Raw genomic sequence first — 19,460 nt, forward strand, 5'->3', positions numbered from 1 at the left:
CACAGTTTAACAATGCATATATAAAATGAAGAAGAAAGATGAAGGTACAACTATATGCATGTTTCTCTAAACCTGATATGATCAAAATATTAAAACCTTAAGATATCATACTACAGTAGAACTAGTTAACAAATCACGTTCAGTATTTTATAAATATCAAGCAAAAAAAAGAATAACATGTTAGTATTTTGTTATGGTGTGATCTTAAGAAAAAGAATAAAAAAGCATTTACTTTGATTTTAATAAGTCTGAAAGGAGTGTTTAATAAGAGCTAGGACAAATACATTTTAAATTGAATTAAAACAACAAAATTGATAGGAAGTAAACTCTTTCTCAAGAGTAATTCCAAGGAAAACAATTTCAAATTAACATTTCCCTGTACACTTTACCTTTGTATACAGGTCCTTAGTACTTTCTAACTGGAAACAAGCATATTTAAGACAGTAAAAGGGAGGATTTTGAACAATTTCAGTAGCCATGTCTATTAAAGTAAGGCATCTCTGTGTAGTTTCTTTTTTTCTCCTTTCTATTACAGCCACTAATATGACACCAATATTTATATTTAATAACCAAGCCACTACTATAACAATATTTATATTTAATAAATAGAATATTTCCCTCACAAACCTAAAAATAAAAATAAACCAAAACTTAAAAAAATGCTGAGATAAATTACATCATTATAATTCAAGTAAACTTATCACAGCAAAAATGCTATAGCTCTGACCAGCTAAATCTATGTATATCAAGTGCTTTTTACTGGGTGGTATTCCTGCTGGATGGATTACACATAGACAAATAAGGATGAGGATAAGCCAGGGATAAATTTTAAAATGCAAGCAAATTTTATTATTCAAACACATACAAAATCAGGTTTTAATGATTTTTTTCCTGTTTCAAATGTTCTTCAAGGAATTTATTATAATATTATTTTAAGTTTACTTTTATGAGAATTCAGGGCATAGTACTTGCAAAGCCTTGGATAGTCTTAGCAATGATGTGGACTCCAGAAACAGGGGTTTGCAGGGTACAGAATTCTAAACTTATATCTACAGTTCAGGAAAAAAATTTAACTGTTTAAATATTTACTGACATTATAAATGACTGTAGACTTTTCAACATCTAAGAAAATGCCAATGTAAGTTATAAATATAACCAACAAAAGTATAAAACAACTCTTTTTTTTTTTAAGATTTTATTTATTTATCTTTAGAGGGGAAGGGGAGGGAGAGAAACATCAATGTATGGTTGCCTTTCGTGCGTCCCCTGCTGGGAGTTGACCTGCAGGGAACTGGCCTGCAACCCAGGCATGTGCCCTGACTGGGAATCAAACCGCGATCCTCTGATTCGCAGGCCCTCGCTCAATCCACTGAGCTACACCAGCCAGGGCTAAAACAACTCTTAAAGCCAATAAAATACAAAGATACATACACAAAATCTCTGTGAGTATATGCATGGCAAAATCTTGACCACGGATTATCAAATTTTTTAAAAAATAACCAATGGGGGATGTCACAATTATTGTGTGACTTGGCATTGTTGGAATTTTAAAAAAATAATGAATTATCACTTAATGAAAAGAAAGAAGAAAGCAATTTGCACTTTTGGATAGAAGAAAAAAATTCCTTTCATGTCAGAAACACAAAGCAGGAATGTCTATGGACAAAGTAAAATTAAAAGCAATTTTGCTAGTTCTCATTTATTAAAATTCTCAGGCCTCCAATGGCAGTAGATACCAAGTACATAAAATTTTAAATATAAGAAATTACCCTCACTAAGCCATTTTCATCAAAAACACATTACTTCATTTAAAGAAAACATCTACCATAACGCACATATTTTTTAAAAGCTGTATCTATTGCACAGAATAAAATAAACTCCTGCCCTCACACAGCTTACATCCTAGTGGGAAAGAGACACAATAAACAAGATTATCTCTCATACTTCTGGGTGGGAAAGGAGTCATGCACAATGGCAAAACTATTCCGTAGAAGTTAAATGTATGGCTAAGAACCTGAAAAGGCCTGCATTAAAATTTTGCCTAAGTCTCTTACTATCAATATAATCTCAAAATAATTATTAAAACTTGTGCTCAGTTTTTTCCTCTATAATGGAATTTACCTCATGGAATTACAGGGATTATGAATTAATATAAAAACTGCCTGGCATGGGTAAGTACAAAATAAATGTTACTCATTACAGATTAATTGATCAACCTCTTTCTATTCATATCCCCATACAGTTGATTCCACCACAGAAGCCACAGTGATCTCCTAATCCCCAACATTTTTATTATGGAACATTTAAAACATAAACATAAGTAGAGAGAATAGTTTAATAAACCCTATGTATCCAGAAATCAGGTGCCACAATTATCATCATGGTCAATCTTGTTTCATCTCTACCATTTACTCTAACTCTCTCTCCCCAATTATTTTGAAGCAAATCCTAAAAATCATGTATTTGTAAATACTTCAGTGTATTACTCTACTAGATTTTTAAAATGCAAGTGTGTTTATATCCCTTCCACGCTCTCAGCCTTCACTGGCTTCCACTTAAAATCCAAAACCCTTCCATTCCCAGCATGGGATCACACAGGTTCCGGATGCTGCCTACCTCTCAAACATCTCCTCTACCCCTGTGGTGCTCCCTCTGGTCCATTACTGGCCTCCTCTTCCTGAAACATAAGGAGGCTCCAGTTTCCATGGCCTTTACTGGCTCAATCTTTTACTTACATGAGACATTTGTAGCACCAATTGGAATTTAAACTCCATGGGAGTAAAACGAGTGTGTTATATACTATATTTCCAGGGCCTGAAACAATGCTCAGCAGAGTAGGTCTTCAACAAATATCTGCAGTCACTAATTTGGTCCCTCTCCCTCTTCCAGAGCTCTGATTCTGAATATTTAATCATCCACAGGGTAATCGTACTAAGGGTGTTGCTCAGGCATATCAAACTAGGCCTGTGCCAGTGTAACGCCTTCTTCCATTACAGATTTGTTCTCCCTCCTGTATCCCATCTGTTGTATGTCACTTAAATCTGAGTCTTTCCAGATACTAGTGTTGCTAACACATCTCTATCCAACTGGTTTACAACTGCTAGTTCTACTTGAAAAATGCTCCTCAAGTTTGATTCTCTTCTCCCTTTCTTCGCCAGTGTTTTAGTTCAGGCTTTCATTAATTTTACTTGGATTACTACAATAACCTGGTTTCTGCATACTCAGTCTTTACTTCTAATTTATTGTCTCATAAAACTGTTTTCTAAAACATAAATTTGATGATGTCACTTCACTTGTTAAAAGTAAATTGGCTAATAACAGATCTTAAAAAGTGAAGATAACTAAATGGCACCCAAATAAAAGGCAACTTACTTATCAACAATACGATTTAAAAATATATGGACCTTGTCCAGGTTGCTCAGTTGGTTGCACCTTGATTCCCAGTAGGGGTGTGGAGAGGAAGCCATGGATCAATCTTTCTTTCTCTCTCAAATCAATAAATGTATCTTTGGATGAGGATTAAAATATATATATATATTGAAATGGCTAGATAAAATATAAAAATAAATCATAATGCTTCTCAAAATGTTTTGAAAAGAATAATAAACCATACAACAAAATGTTAGATTAATAATATAATGCTTGCCCAGCTGGTGTAGCTCACTGGATTGAGCACAGGCCTGTGAGCCAAAGTGTTGCTGGTTCGATTCCCAGTCGGGACACATGCCTGGGTTGCAGGCCAGGTCCCTGGTGAGGGGCATGCAAGAGGCAACCACACATTGATGTTTCTCTCCCCCTCTTTCTCCAACCCTTTCCCTCTCTATAAACAAACAAATAAAATCTTTAAAAATATATATAATGCTTGGTTTAGCCTAGTCAGAGCTACAATGCTTGGCACAGAGTTAATTGAGCTCATGTAAAAAATATGAATGAATAAACTAGACAAACTATTTCATTATTCCCTCAAAATAACTTGTTTAATTAAGGAAAGGTTATGTGATAATTCTATAATCATATGTGGAAAAAGAATTTCTGGTAATTTTACTCTTTCTTTAAAAAAATAAACACTGAAATAGAAGTGGCTTACCTTGCAAAGACCCTGTCTTTATTTGCCTTTTCTTTGCCATACTGAACTGACTGCACTTCAGTTCTCCCACTGAAATACAAAAATACGTCCAATAATAAAATATTAAAGAGAAATAGATAATAACCCACAATATGATTATATTACAATTTCATAAAAGACAAGGTATTTCTAGCAGAGAAAAGGGAACAGAGGATAGGAAGACAACTACATTCGAGTTCTACCTGAACAGATGAAGCTTAATTACAGTTTTTCCATTAATCAACAAAGATGTGTTCCATAGACACTTCATTTTCAGGTACCTCTTTATTTGAGAGTAAATGTGAGAGAGATAATTTTGCACGAGAGAATTCCTTCTCTGCTATGCCTTGGAAAAGCATGCCCCCTAGACACCCAGAGATAGGTCGTTGTCTCAGCTTGTCTATGCCCTGCCTTCACCCTATAGGTCTGTGACTTGGCCAGCATCTCCACTACTACTTAATGAAGGATCTAAACACAGGCAACTTAAGAACAGCTCTTTCCTTAGGCAAGCTTCTCCTCTTTGTTTACTGGCAATGGTCATTGACATAAAGATTGGTTATATCCTCAAATCCTTCCATGACCAGACAGGCAATCTCACATTTTTGGACAGGAAGGAACTAAGGACAGAAATATGGTTGGGAGTTAGGCACTACAGGGAATTTGTCTCGAAGCTGATTTGTCTAGCAAGCACACTGTTTACAAATGGGAACTGATCATCCTTGGTTGTACACTAATGTTTTCAGACCCAATTTGTCAATTAAAAACTTGGTTCTCAGAGAATTTTTTACCTGACACATTACATTAATGAACATAAATGTTTAGTGTATCGAATATAAACAGTTACATATATAAATATCTAGTACACATTAAAATCAGTCATATAGGATTTCAAAGCTCAACAAACAATTTTAAGATAATCTTTCATGGATAAGTATTGATAAATATGAACAGAATAGCGTGTCTGTTGCAGCTTTAATGGCAAAGTCATAAATATTACTATGACTTTCAAATTTAGATAAACTGAAGTTTCTTAAGAAATTATATTTCCTTTAACAAGAATAAACTGTACTTGCAATTGAGAAAAGGTATCAAATTAAGATTAACCACTGTTTTGTATATCCACGTTAGAACAAATATTTCAATTCTCTGGATATGTTGGAAGAGAGATAATAAAGGCATATGTATGAGGAAGTTGGTGGAAGATGTATTAAATCCTCTGATATCCTGAATTCCATGTCTTGGTTAAAACTGTATATCAACATTTTAAGTATTACAATAGCTCTTGTATTCCCAACCATTGTTTATTATGAGGGGAAAAAAACATTCACTTAATGCATACCCTTCAGGAATAAGACAATGTCCAGGTAAAAATTTGTTATGCTGCTTTCCCCACTTGATTTACATAATTACTTAATCATTTTGTTTTTTAAAAATATATTTATTATGTTATTACAGTTGTCTCATTACCCTTCATTCCCCTCCACCTTGCACACCCTCTCCCTCCCACATTCCCCCCCTTTAGTTTATGACCATGTGTCAGAAGTTCTTTAGCTTCTACATTTCCCATACTATTCTTGCCCTCCCACTGTCTATTTTATACCTACCATCTATGCTTCTTATTCTCTGTACCTTTCCCCTCCTCTCGTCCTCCCACTCCCTGTTGCTAACCCTCCATGTGATCTCCATTTCTGTGGTTCTGTTTCTGTTCTAGTTGTTTCCTTAGTTTGTTTTTATTTTAGGTGTGTTTGTTAGTAATTGTGAGTTTGCTGTCATTTTAGTATACATGTTTTTTATCTTCTTTTTCTTAGATAAGTCCCTTTAACATTTCATAAGATAAGGGCTTGGTGACGATGAACTCCTTCAACTTGACCTTATCGGAGAAGCACTTTATCTGCCCTTCCATTCTAAATCGTAGCTTTGCTGGATAGAGTAATCTTGGATGTAGGTCCTTGTCTTTCATGACTTGGAATACTTCTTTCCAGACCCTTCTTGCCTGGAAGGTCTCTTTTGAGAAATCCGCTGACAGTCCGATGGGAACTCCTTTGTAGGTTACTGTCTCCTTATCTCTTGCTGCTTCTAGGATTCTCTCATTTTAATCTTGGCTAATGTAATTATGATGTGCCTTGGTGTATTCCTCTTTGGGTCCAACTTCTTTGGGACTCTGAGTTTCCTGGACTTCCTAGAAGTCCATTTCCTTTGCCAGATTGGGGAAGTTCTCCTTTATTAATTGTTCAAATAAGTTTTCCACTTGTTGCTGTTCCTCTTCCCCTTCTGGTACACCTATAATTTGGATGTTGGAATGTTTAAAGATGTCCTGGAGGTTCCTAAGCCTTTCCTCATTTTTTTGAATTCTTGTTTCTTCATCCTTTTCTGTTTGGTTGTTTCTTTCTTCCTTCTGGTCCACTCCATTGATTTGAGACCCAGTTTCCCTCCCATCACTATTGGTTCCCTGTGCATTTCCTTTCATTTCACTCAGTTTAGCCTTCATTTGTTCCTCTAATTTTCAACCAGTTCTGTGAGCATCCTGATCACCAGTGTTTTGAACTGTACATTTGATAGGTTGGCTATCTCTTGGTCGCTTAGAAGTATTGGCTCTGGGGCTCTGAGATGTTTTTCTGCTTGAGCCATGTTTTTGTCTGTTCGTACCTGTTGCCTATGACAGTGGAGCCTTAGGTGTTCACCTGGGTGGGGCAACCCAAGTCACTCGGCTGTGATGCTGTGTGTGGGGGCAGGGTCAGAGAGGGGAAAAAATGGAGCTTTGCTCCACTCTCTATTGCACCTCAGTCTCTTCCGCTGCTTCCCCCAAGCAAACTGGGCCTTTCTGACGCTGATTCCCATGTGTGTGTGTGTGTGTGTGTGGGGGGCTTGTGTGCATTCTAGGACACTGTAGGTTTCTCCAACAAACTTTCCTGTGAGGGTGGGAGTCTCTCCCTGCACCTCAACTCCCACAAGTGTTTTCAATCGGTGTTTTGAAGCTTCATTTCCTGGCGCGAGGACCCTGGGTTGCGTGATCTGTCTTGCTCTGCAGCAATCTGCACTGGAATGCGGGACTGCTTCACTGTCAGCCAGCCACCTTGTGCATGGTGCCCCACTTCTCAATCGCCGCCTTGCTGGGTCTGCCTGTTGTCACCCCACGCCAGGTGCCTCAACTCTTTTCTGCTCAGCTGCCTGACTGTGTCCCGCTACCAGTCTGGTTGAATGTGCCTGTTTTAATTCTTTGGTTGTCCAACTTCCATACAGTTTAATTTTCTTTCAGTTTTGCTTGTTACTTTATTTCTGAATTGTTGTTGTCCTTATTTTGGTTGTTCGAGGAGGCACAGTGTGTCTACCTATGCCTCCATCTTGGCTGGAAGTCTTCTACTTAATCATTTTGATAATTAAAAAGTTCTTTGGTAATGTTCTTAAACTTCTTCAGGACTACATATATGAAACTTAAACTTTTACAACTATAAAATATATGGTTAATATATACATTAATTTAATGTTAACAGAATTGTCATAGGCATCAATCCAGTCCTTCTGTGTTCTAAGTTTTGTAGGAGGCTAAAGCCAACAAACTATTTTCTAGGTTCCTTTGCAAGTTGGCTCTCAGTGAGGTTCTGCTTTTTATTTGGTGGGAGATTAGAAAGCAGACCAAGTCAAAAGCAGAAGACTGGCAGATGATGGTAGCTGCTGAACAATATTGGAGCTAGAATTCAGGGATAAACAGCACCTTGTAGATGGTACCATTCCATATCAAAGCAGCACATTTGTGGCAGCTACAGAACTGACTGCAAGAGTGGCTTTAAGAATGTGGTAGCTAGTGAAGGCTTGTGGACCTTGGCCGACAGCACAAGCTTTTGATCTTTAGGCATTATCCTTTCTTCCTATTTACTTCTCCAAAACTATCTTCCTCCATTTTGCTTCTCTAGCCTAACACCTGTGTAATCAATTCCCCCAATTAACTGCTTTTACTTGAAAACTCAAAACAGTTGATTCTCTGATAAATGATACTTCACTGAAGTGTATTCAAATTGAATACAAGTTGAATTTCATAAAGATATAATTGAAATATGAGCAAACATTTTAAGATTTATATTTGGTATTATCCATATTTTTCTTTAGGGGTTCGAGATTATTATTATTTTTCAATTACAGCTTGCGCTCAGTAATATTTTGTATTAGTTTCAGGTGTACAGTAGAGTGGATAGACAATCATATACTTTACAAAGTGGTCCCTCCTCGATATTTCAAGTATCTACCTAGCACTGTACAATACAGTTATTAAAATATTGACTATAACCCCTATGTTGTACTTTGAATCTCTGTGACTATCTTGTGACTACCAGTTTGTACTTAATCCCTTCACCCTTTTTGCCCAACACACCCAACACCTTTCCCATCTGGCAACCATCAGGCTGTTCTCTATATCTCTAAGTCTGTTTCCAATTTGTTCATTTATTTGGCTCTTCAGATTCCACATATAAATGAAATCATATGGTATCTTTCTCCGAATTATTTCAGTTAGCATAATACTCTCTAGGTCCATCCATACTGTTGCAAATGGCAAGACTTCATTCTTTTTTATAACCAAGTAATATTCTATCACACACACTCCCATCACTTTTTTATCTACTCATCTATTGATGGACACTTGGGTTGCTTCTATACACTGGCTATTATAAATAATGCTGCCCTGGCTGGTGTAGCTCAGTGGATTGAGCGCAGGCCTGCGGACCAGACGATTGCGGTTCGATTCCCAGCCAGGGCACATGCTTGGGTTGCAGGCCAGTTTCCGGCAGGGGTCAGTTCCCTGCAGGTGATGCACGAGAAGCAACCATACATTGATGTTTCCTTCCTCTCTCCTTCCCTTCCCCTCTAAAGATAAATAAATAAAATGTTTAAAAAAATAAATAATGCTGCAGTGAACATAGGAGTGCATATAATTTTTCAAGTTAGTATTTTGGGTTTCTTCAGATAAATTTCCAGCAGTGAAATTGCTGGATATTAAGTCCATTTTTAAATTTTTAAAAGAACTTCCACATTGTTTTCTATAATGGCTGTACGAATCTGAATCCCCACCAACAGTGTATGAGGGTTTCCTTTTCTCCATATCCTTGTTAACACTTGTTTGTTGACTTATTTATTTACTTTTTAAAAATCCTCATCCGAGGATGAGTTTATTGGTTTTAGAGAGGAGGGAGAGAGAAACATCAGTGTGAGAAACATCAGTCAGTTGCCTCTCATAAATGTCCCAACTGGAGATCAAATCCACAACCTAGGTATGTGCCCTAATGGGAGCCAAACCAGTAACCCTTTGATGTATAGGACGATGTTCCAATCCAATGAGTCACCTGGCCAGGGCCTTTGTTGATTTATTAATGATAGCCATTTTGACAGGTACAAGGTGGTATCTCATTGTGATTTTACTTTCTATTTACCTGATGACTAGTGACTTTGAGCATCTTTTCATAGTCTATTGTCCATCTTTATGTCGTCTTTGGAGCAGTGTCTATTCAGGTCCTCTGCTCATACTTGCTAATTTTTAGTATGGATTTTATAGAGAAGCAAAGCAGGGAGAGAGAAAGAGGAAGAGAAACACTGATGTGAGAAACACTGACTGTTTGCCTTCCTTTTGAACCTGCAACCCAAGCCATGTGCCTTGACTGGGACTTGAACCAGTGGCCTTATGCTTTGAGTACGATGCCCAACTGGGCCACACTGGTCAGGGAACCTCTGCTCATTCTTAAAACTGGAACGTTTTTGGACTTCCAGCCAAGATGGAGGCATAGGTAGATACACCTTGCCTCCTCGCACAACCAAAAGAAGGACAACAGCAAATCTGAAAATGAAAAATAACTAGAACTGCCAGAAAATCAAACTGCATGAAAGTCCTACAACCAAGGAGTTAAAGAAAAACATTCATTTAGACTGGTAGAAGGGCTGGAGATGGGATGCCGGATTGAAGAGGACACACCGCAACATGATAGCTGTGTGGGACCAGGTAGGTCCCACATTTGCATGTGCATAAAACAGAAGAAACAACTTTGGAGCAAGACAGACCACACAACCCAGGGTTCTGGTGCAGGGAAATAAAGCCACAAAACCACTGGCTGTAAAAACGGTGGGGGTTATGGCGGTGGTAGAAACTCCCAGGCTCATAGGAAAGTTTGTTGGAGACCCATAGGATCTTAGAACAAACCCACCCACCTGGGAATCAGCACCAGAAGTGCCCTATTTGCTTTTGGGTAGTGGGGGAAGTGACTGAAAGCTGTCCAAGAGCCCAGCAAGCGACCTAGTTCCCTCTTGGACTCCTCCTTCACATACTGAGCCACAGTGCAGTGACATGCGTTGCCCCACACTGGCAAATACCTAAGGCTCCACTCTGTACAACATAACCAGTGCACTGAGACAAAAAAAATATGCCCAAATGAAAGAAGAGATCAAAGCTCCAAAAACAGAACAAAGCAAAGAAGAGATAGCCAACCTATAAGAGGTAGAATTCAAAAAACTGATAATCAAGAGGCTCACAGAATCAATTGTGCTTGCTTGCAAAATGAAGGAAAAAGTGAAGGAAGGCCACAAAAGTGAAATAAAGGAAAATGTACGGGAAACCAACAGTGAAGGGCAGGCATCCTGGACTCAAATCAATGGTCTAGAGCAGAAAGAAGAAATAAACATTCAACCAAAACAGAATGAACAAACAAGAATTCAGAAAAAATGAGGAGAGGCTTAGGAATCTCAGGGACAACTTTCAAAGTTCCAACATCTGAATCATAGGGGAGCCAGAGGGTGAAGAGGAAGAGCAAGAAACTGAAATCTTATTTGAAAAAATAATGAAGGAGAACTTCCCTAATCTGGTAAAGGAAACAGACTTCTAGGAAGTCCAGGAAGCTCAGAGTCCCAAAGAAGTTGGACTCAAGAAAGCACACACCAAGGCACATCATAATAAGATTACCCCAGAGTAAAGAAAGATAAGGAGAGAATCTTAAAAGTAGCAAGAAAGAACAGAGTTACTTACAAAGGAGTTCCCATGAGACTAGCAGCTGACTTCTCAACAGAAACCTTGCGAGCAAGAAGGGTCTGGAAAGAATCAAAGTCATGAAAGGCAAGGAACATATATCTAATTATATGGATAGATTGCTCTAGCCAGCAAAGGTATCATTTAGAATGAAAAGGCAAATAAGGTGCTTCCCTGATAAGGTCAAGTTGAAAAAGTTCATCATCACCAAGCCCTTATAACATGAAATGTTAAAGAAACTTATTTTAAAAAAAAGATGATAAAAAATATGAACAGTATGCTCTGGCTGATGTGGATCTGTGGACTGAGTGCTGGCCTGCGAACCAAAGGGTCACTAGTTTGATTCCCAGTGAGGGCATATATATGCCTGGGTTTGCAGGCCAGGTCCTCACCTGGAAGTGTGCAAGAAATAGCTGATCAATGTATCTCACACACAAATATTTCTCCCTCTTTTTCCCTCCCTTCCCCTCTAAAAATAAATCTTAAAAAAGAGACAAAAAAAGAAAACATTTTAAATGCAAAAGTACTTCAAAAGACATACATAAAAAGATAATTTTAAAAAGTAGGAGGATTAGTACTACTGAATTTTAGACTTATCCTTTCTGTTAGATCTTATTCTACAAAGCAAAAGGTCATTAGTTCAATTTCCTAGCCAGGGCAAATGCCTGGGTTGTGGGTTTGGTCCTGGCCAGGGTTTGCTGATCTCTTGCAATGATGTTTTTCTCTCTCTTCCCCTCTCTCTAAAAACAAATAAATAGAATCTTTAAAAAAAAACCTAAGGGGGGACCCAAAAACAGAATTTATAAAAAATTGTGTATTTATTCTTACATGTTTAAATTTTAGGCATCTTCAAAATACTCTCCATTTGATGCAATGCACCTATTGAGATGCTTTTTTCCATGGCTCAAAACAGTTTGTGAACATGGATTGATACCTTTTAGTGCTTCTGCTATTTTTTATTTCATTTCTTCCACATCAGGAAAATGTTTCCCTTTGAGAACTTTTTTCATCCGGGAAAACAGGAAAAGGTTGTTCAGGATGAGATTGGGTGAACAGGAAGGGTGGGGCATGTGGGTCATGACATTTTTGGTCAAAAACTGTTGGAACACTCAGCATGGTGTGGGTAGGTGCACTCATAAATCACCCATCATAAACAGGCCAATGTACTGAAAGAGTCTTCAAAAAACATTCACTGAAGTCAAATGCAGCCTCTCACAACAACTCTAACTGGTACACTAATGCAGATGGGTTCCTAGAACACTCACCTTGCAGGGGAGGCCTGTGCTACAAGGGGTCTGCCCTTCAGAACACAATTCCACTTTTTGGGTGGTTCTCCTCATATCATAAGTCCAGACATAAGTTCACACAAATCTGAGTAACTGATTTTCAACAAAGGTACAAAGGCAATTCAGTGGAAAAAAGGGTAATCTTTTCAACAAATTGTGCTGTAACAACTGGATATCATATGCAAAAGAAAACCCCAAAACAAAAACTAAACTTAAACCCAAACGAATATCAGTCCATACTTCACACATACACATAATGTGATTCATTATTTCCAAATGAATCACAACCTAAATATTAAGAGGTAAGTCCTGACTGGGTATCTCAGTTTGTTGGTCATCCATAACACCAAAAGGTTGCAGGTTCAATAGCTGGTCAGGGCACATACCTAGGTTTCAGGTTCAGTCCCTGGTTGGTGTGTGTACAGGAGGCAACCAATTCATGTTTCTCTCTCACATCGATGTTTCTCTGTTTCTGTCTCTCTCCCTTCCTCTCTAAAAGTAATAAACATATCCTCGGTTGAGGATTTAAAAAATATCCAAGTAGTGAATGAATGAATGAATGAATGTATATTAACCCTGTGGAGGTTGTGGTAAAAAAAATTACAGCATAGGTCACGTGTATCCAAGACACACACTGATAACTAGTATGTGCTGAAATACAAAAAACAAATTTAAAACCACGTGTTATAACCAAACTGATGCCTTAAATGTTATGGCTTAACATTAGTCATGTACAAGTGCACAGCTAGTCATAACCTTGAACTTATGCACCCAATATATGTAACAATATTTAAGAAAAGAGTTTATATCTCTCAGATCAGCCATGACCTCCACAGGTTAAGACTAAATCTACACAACTCAGAGAAGAAAATTTCTTCAAAGAAGAAAACAGGAATAAATCTTTGTGACTTGGGATTAGGCAAAGATGTTTTTAGATAGGAAAGCCCCCCAAACACCAGAGTCATAAAATAACAAATAGGCAAGTTGAACTTCATTAAAAGTATATGCTCGACAGGTCACATTAGCAAAATGAAAAGATAACAACAGGTTTTGGTGAGAATGTGCTGAATGGAACGCTCATACTTTGCTGCTGGGGAGAGTTCATTTCAAGATGGCAGTGTAGGTAAACACTGCACGCCTCCTCACATAACCACATCAAAATTACAACTAAATATAGAATAACCATTATTCAGAACCACTAGAAATCTAGCTGAAAGTCCTGCAACTACGGAATTAAAGAAAAAATCACATCAAGAGTGGTAGGAGGGGTGTAAACATGGAACAGGCTGGTCTCATACCTATGTGTGGCAGACAAAACTCAGGAGAGGTATCTCAGGAGTGAGGGGTCCCAGCACACCCCGAAAGGAACCCCTTTCAGGCCAGGGATCCAGTGCCAGAATGATAAAGTACCATAATCCCTGGCTGTAAAAACCAGTGGGGACTGAGGCTGTGGAAGAAAAACTGCCAGAGTCCCAGGCAGTTCCACTTAAAGGAGACTTACTCTGACTCACTCCCTCTGAGATTCAGCACAAGAACAGCAGACTAAAAGGAACAAGAGGTATATGGGGAGGAACTAAAAGGTGAGAGAAGAGGGGGCAGCTTTCTCCCAGAAGAAGTACTGGCAGAGGTCACTTTTCCTTTTAGAGACCTGCCCCCCACAGAGCCAGTAGATGGGTGCCATATCTGAGACTCCACCAAACTGGCTCACACTGTTTGCCCCGTCTTGGTGATTACCCTCAAGTGGCTCTGCCAGACCCAACCAAGTTGCTTCCAATGGCTTTTCCATACAAATGGCTCATCTTGGCTCATGCTTCATTTTCCTAAATTCTCTCAAACAAGCAACATCTGGCCTCTGCATGTCCCATGCCTATTACCAGTGGCCAAAGACCCGGCATTAGCAGCAGCCTTAGTTCACAGCTTGGACACTCTTGGGTACCACTGAAGCTAGCACAAGATGTAGCTACCTGCAGACTGCTCTGTAGCTTATGCTGGGTGGCCCTGCACAGAACACAGGTGGTGGCTGACCTTGGCCTGCACTTCCCAGGAGGCCCCAGAACCTGCACACCCAGTGGAAAGCTACAGACCATGTCAGAGCACCACCACCCAACCACCTCCACAAGTGACACACTCAAGGGGCAGACTCAGGTACACCAGGGCCCTGCTGAAATAAGTTCTGACGCATGGAGTGGGCCCCTGTGGTAGACATCTGATCAAATTACTGGGGAGGAATAGGGAGAGACCACAGAAAGAGATGACCTGAGGCAATGGTAAATAGTCTAGGATGGGAGTGGCTGACAAGCTAAGTGCCTGTGGTGTTCACAGAGTTCTGGACGAGAAGATTTAAACAAAAGGAAGGCAGAAATTGGCTCTCTTTCTCTTCCTTGAGGATACATGGATGATTGTGCTGTAGCCACCTACTTTTTCCAAAGGATGACATTTTTAAATGAGAGAAGGAACTCTGAGGGCAGCCTAGGAGTGGTCTGGCATGGCAGAGGGTGACAGGGTTATTTCTCTTTGGGTATTGTAGAGCAGCAGTCCCCAACCTTCTTGGCACAAGGGAGACAGGTTTCGTGGAAAACAATTTTTCCAAGCATGTGGGTGTGGGGGGAGGTGTAACAGGGTGCAGCCAAGAGGGGAGCCCCCAAAAGAATGTGGAATGGGGCCCTGGCTGGTGTACCTCAGTGGATTGAGCGCGGGCCTGCGAACCACACGATTATGGTTCGATTCCCAGTCAGGGCACATACCTGGGTTGCAGGCCAGTTCCCAGCAGGGGACACGTGAGAGGCAACCATACATTGATATTTCTCTCCCTCTCTCCTTCCCTTCCCCTCTAAATAAATAAAATCTTTTTAAAAAAAGAATTTGGAACGGGGTCCAGAGCTCAGGGTGTCCAGGAAATATTAAGATGTCCTCACCCCACCCCCCAGGTGTCAGTTGGGGAAGGGACAAATGGAGCAGGGGCACTGAGAGCTGTTCTGCATAGCAACAGTTTCGCAGCTAACCTCTAGAATGGTCATTTAATGTATCTATAACTTGAACTGGTTTCATAGATATGTTACATAGATGTGGCCATGCTTTGAGTCAGGGAGAAGGGAGTGGCTTCTACCCAGGATGTAACTGGAGGCTGGTCCCCTGAGTTACAGCGCCTGCGTGAGAGCTTGGAATTGACTGGCTCCACACCACGGGGCCACACCTGCCCAGACTCACTATGGCAGCTCAGTAAATTTGTAATACGGGAGTCCTGGCAGGTGTAACTGATTGTAGGAGGAGTCAGAAATGGGGCTGCAAAGGAGGACTGGCACGGGGGTTTAAACACAGACACGGCAGCCATTAGAGAGAGCCATGAGGTTTGGGCAGAGTTAGGACCCCCTCTTGCCCAGGTGAAAGAGAACCATGCGCTTTGCCAGAATGGGGACCCCTGCAGCCAGGTGAAGAAGAAAGCCGCACGCTTTTGGTCAGAGTGCTGACCGCTGCAGCTTTGGTAGAAGAGGCACACACGGCTTTGGGGTGCTCCCTTTGGCCCTGTAGCCTGGGAAGCAGGCTGTGCCACTGGCCCCTACAGAACATTTACTACATTAAGCAGTTCTCCAAGCCAAAAAGTTATAGCAGCTCTACCTAATATGTAGAAACAAACATAGGGAGGCTGACAAAATGAGGAGACAAAGAAACATGGCCCAGATGAAAGGATAGCACCAAACTCCAAAAGAAAAACTTACAGGGAATCAACAGTAGAATGGATGAAGTTGAGAATCAAATCAGTGATTTAGAACATAAGGAAGTAAAAAACACCCTATCAGAACAAGAAGAAAAAAGAATCTCCCCCCANACACACCCCCCCCCCCCCCCCCCCATAATGAGGATAGTGTAAGAAGCCTCTGGGGACAACTTCAAGCATTCCAACATTTCGCATCATGAGGGTGTCAGAAGGAGAAGAGAAAGGGCAAGAAATTGGAAACCTAATTTAAAAAAAATAATGACAGAAAACCTCCCTAACTTGGTGAAGGAAATAGACATCCAAGTCCAGGAAGCTCAGAAGCCCAAAGAGATCCATATGAAGACACAACATAATTAAAATGCCAAAAGTTAAAGACAAAAAGAAAATTTTAAAATCAGGAAAACCAGTTAGTTAGCCAAAAGAGAACTCACATAAGACTGTCAGGTGATTCCTCAAAATAAACTTTGAGGATCAAAGAAATTGACAAGAAATATTCAAAGTGATGAAAACCAAAGAAACCAAATTACTTTACCAGCAAGCTATCATGTAGAAAGAAAGGACAAAGAACTTTCTAGACAAGAAAAAGTTGAAGGAGTTCATCGTCACCAAACCAGTACTATATGAAATGTTAAGATCTTCTTTAAGAAGATCAAAGATATGAATAATAAAATAGTAATAAATATATATCAACAATTCAATCTAAAATACAAAATAAACAAAAAGCAGAACAGAAACAGAATCATATAAACAAGAGAAGTTTTGAGGGTTGCCAGATGGAAGTGGGGTTGGGGCAATGAGTGAAAAAGATGAAGGGATTGAGAAGTACAAATTGGTTCTTACAGATTAGTCATAGGGAAGTAAAGTACAGGATAGGGAATATAATAGCCAAAGAATATATGTGCCTGACCCACTGTGCAGGGATGGCCTGAGGGAGTGGGTGGGGGTCTGGGTTAATGGAAACCAAAGCGGGAAAATTGGGATCACTGTAATAGCATAAAATATTAAATATATTTAAAAACAAAACAAAACAAAAAACATTGCTGGTAGGAACTTAAAATGATACAAACTCCTCTGAAAAAAACTACTGGCAGTTTCTCCAAATTACATACACATGTACTACATAATCTGGCTTTTCCTCTTTTAGATGTTTAATTAAGGGAAATTAAAGCAAACACCTATACAAATATTTCCACATGAATGTTCTCAGAAGCTTAATTTGTAATAGTCCAAACTTGGAAACAACCCAAATAAATGGGGAAACAACCCACTTGATACTCATAAACAAGTGAATGGATAAACTGTACACTTGTTGAATGGATAAATTGTAGTACATATATACAACAAAATACTAACTACTCTACAATAAAAAGAAATAAGCCATCAATGTGGGAAACAAAATGAATCAATTTGAGAATAATTATGCTTTGTAAAAGAGGCCAGGTTAAAAAGAATATGCAATATACATGGTTAAATTTACGTAAAATCCTAGAAAAACAAACCACTTACATGTATGTACATATAAAATATATATACAAACCAACCAGGTGGTTGCATGGGAACAAAGAAGGGTAAAAGAAAGGGGCTACAAAGGAATGTGGGGGAAGATTTTGAGTGGATATGCTTGCTATCTTGAACAGCAATGGATTAACAGAGATATATCTATATCTCCAGACATCAATTTGAAAACTTTAAATATGGTAGCTTAATGTATGCCAGTTATACCTCAATAAAGCTGTGAATTCTGCCAGTACTAGACGCATTTTCCCCAAGGAAGACAGAGTTCTGCTAGAGATAAGTGTAGTCCTTGTATAATAACTCTAGGGGCCACTTAGTTTGGAGTTAAGTTTATTAAGGGAGTACCTTTATGGTCTGCATTGCTGTCTCACTGGAAATTACTTTTGTCTCTGCTGAGATGCAGTACCAACCAATAATTCTTCTTAAATTTTTCCTTGACTTTCACCTTTTATTTAATGTTCTATTTACCTTTAAATTTGTAACTACCACCAACTTACTTTTCCCAATACTGCTTTTAGGAAGGTGCTAGAGGAGTTAAACATGACACCAAGCCACTTAAAAATCCTCTGTGCCATTTTTGTGGTTAAAATTTCCCTAATTATTTCTTCAAAAAACTAAAAGTGGAACTTTCAACCCAGCAATCTCACTGCTGGGACTATATACCCTAAGAATACTGAATTACAAATTCAAAAGAACCTATGCACCCCAACGTTCATTTACAGTGTTATTTACAATAGCCAAGTGCTGGAAACAGTCTAAGTGCCCATCAGTAAATGAGTGGATCAAAACACTGTGGTAGAATTATACGATGGAATATTATGCAGCAGAAAGAAAGAAGGAGCTCCTACCCTTTACAACAGCATGGATGGATCTGGAGAGTATTATGCTGAGTGAAGCAAGCCAGGTGGCAAAACACAAATACCATATGATCTCACCTATAAGTGGAACTTAACAAAATAAATAAATGAGCAAAAAAGAACCAAAGACTTGGAAATACAGAACAAACTGACAGTGATCAGAGGGAAGGTAGGAAGGGATAATGGGGGAAAGAAGAAAGGAGCAATCAAAGGAACATGAACAGAGGCCTCATGGGCATGGACAATGGGGGAGGGATTGACTGTGGGAGTGGGGGAGGGAGACAGGGTAGGGGTGAGCAGTGGGGAAAAAGGAGGGACAACTGTAACTGAACAACTACAAATTTAAAAAAAAAACAGTTTTTCCTGATTCTGTTTGTGCTGCTACAGAATTTTTGGGCTATTTTTACTACTTCTTTTGTGAAAGGAGGGAAGGGCATGTATTTTTAATGAAATAGCCTGAAAAATAAGCTTGACGATGTTATTTTTTCTGGTTAGAGTTATCTCACGAAGATTATTGCATTCAGGGGGAAAAAAGCTATTATGAATAAATAATATGACAATTTTAGGAAAAAGAAACTGGGGTTATGGTTTATGATTAAACCTGGTTTTGTACGAGCTGTTTTGAAGTAGTTACAATAAAGGGATGTACTACTTAAACATTAAAAAGCAAAGTAATAATATGCTTATGCAGAAGATAGCTTAGTTTTCACAAATAAAATAAAGGTATCTTAAAACAAAGAAGTTTTCTACAAAATATTTAATAGAAGCACAATAGAAATGATACCATTTCTAGAATATAAGTAATCAAATATCATTAGCTTCAGAAAATAATGAACTGGATAAAGCAAATGGAACCGGTTTCTAGTCTGGTTATATCACAAGAACCAACACATCTTTGTGCTGATATAAACATGGAGATTTTAATTCACTAGATATGTATGAGTAACGAAATTTCTATGGTTCAATAAACTACACATTTAAT

The 19,460-nt window shown here is 38.9% G+C and overlaps 1 protein-coding gene across 3 annotated transcripts in view; it reads right to left on the minus strand.

The window, feature by feature from the left end:
• Nucleotides 1–19,460, minus strand: part of PTPN4 (protein tyrosine phosphatase non-receptor type 4) — a 272,802-nt gene that overhangs the window by 69,575 nt on the left and 183,767 nt on the right. For all 3 annotated transcript variants that reach the window (XM_037049882.1, XM_037049881.1, XM_037049880.1), the window contains one exon: nucleotides 4,088–4,156. In XM_037049882.1, coding sequence (XP_036905777.1) covers nucleotides 4,088–4,156 — 69 coding nt within the window. The remainder of the gene's footprint in view (nucleotides 1–4,087; nucleotides 4,157–19,460) is intronic.

This window comes from Sturnira hondurensis, unplaced genomic scaffold (genome assembly GCF_014824575.4).
Source record: "Sturnira hondurensis isolate 20B ecotype Veracruz unplaced genomic scaffold, ASM1482457v3 Scaffold0006496, whole genome shotgun sequence".
Lineage (NCBI taxonomy): Eukaryota > Metazoa > Chordata > Mammalia > Chiroptera > Phyllostomidae > Sturnira > Sturnira hondurensis.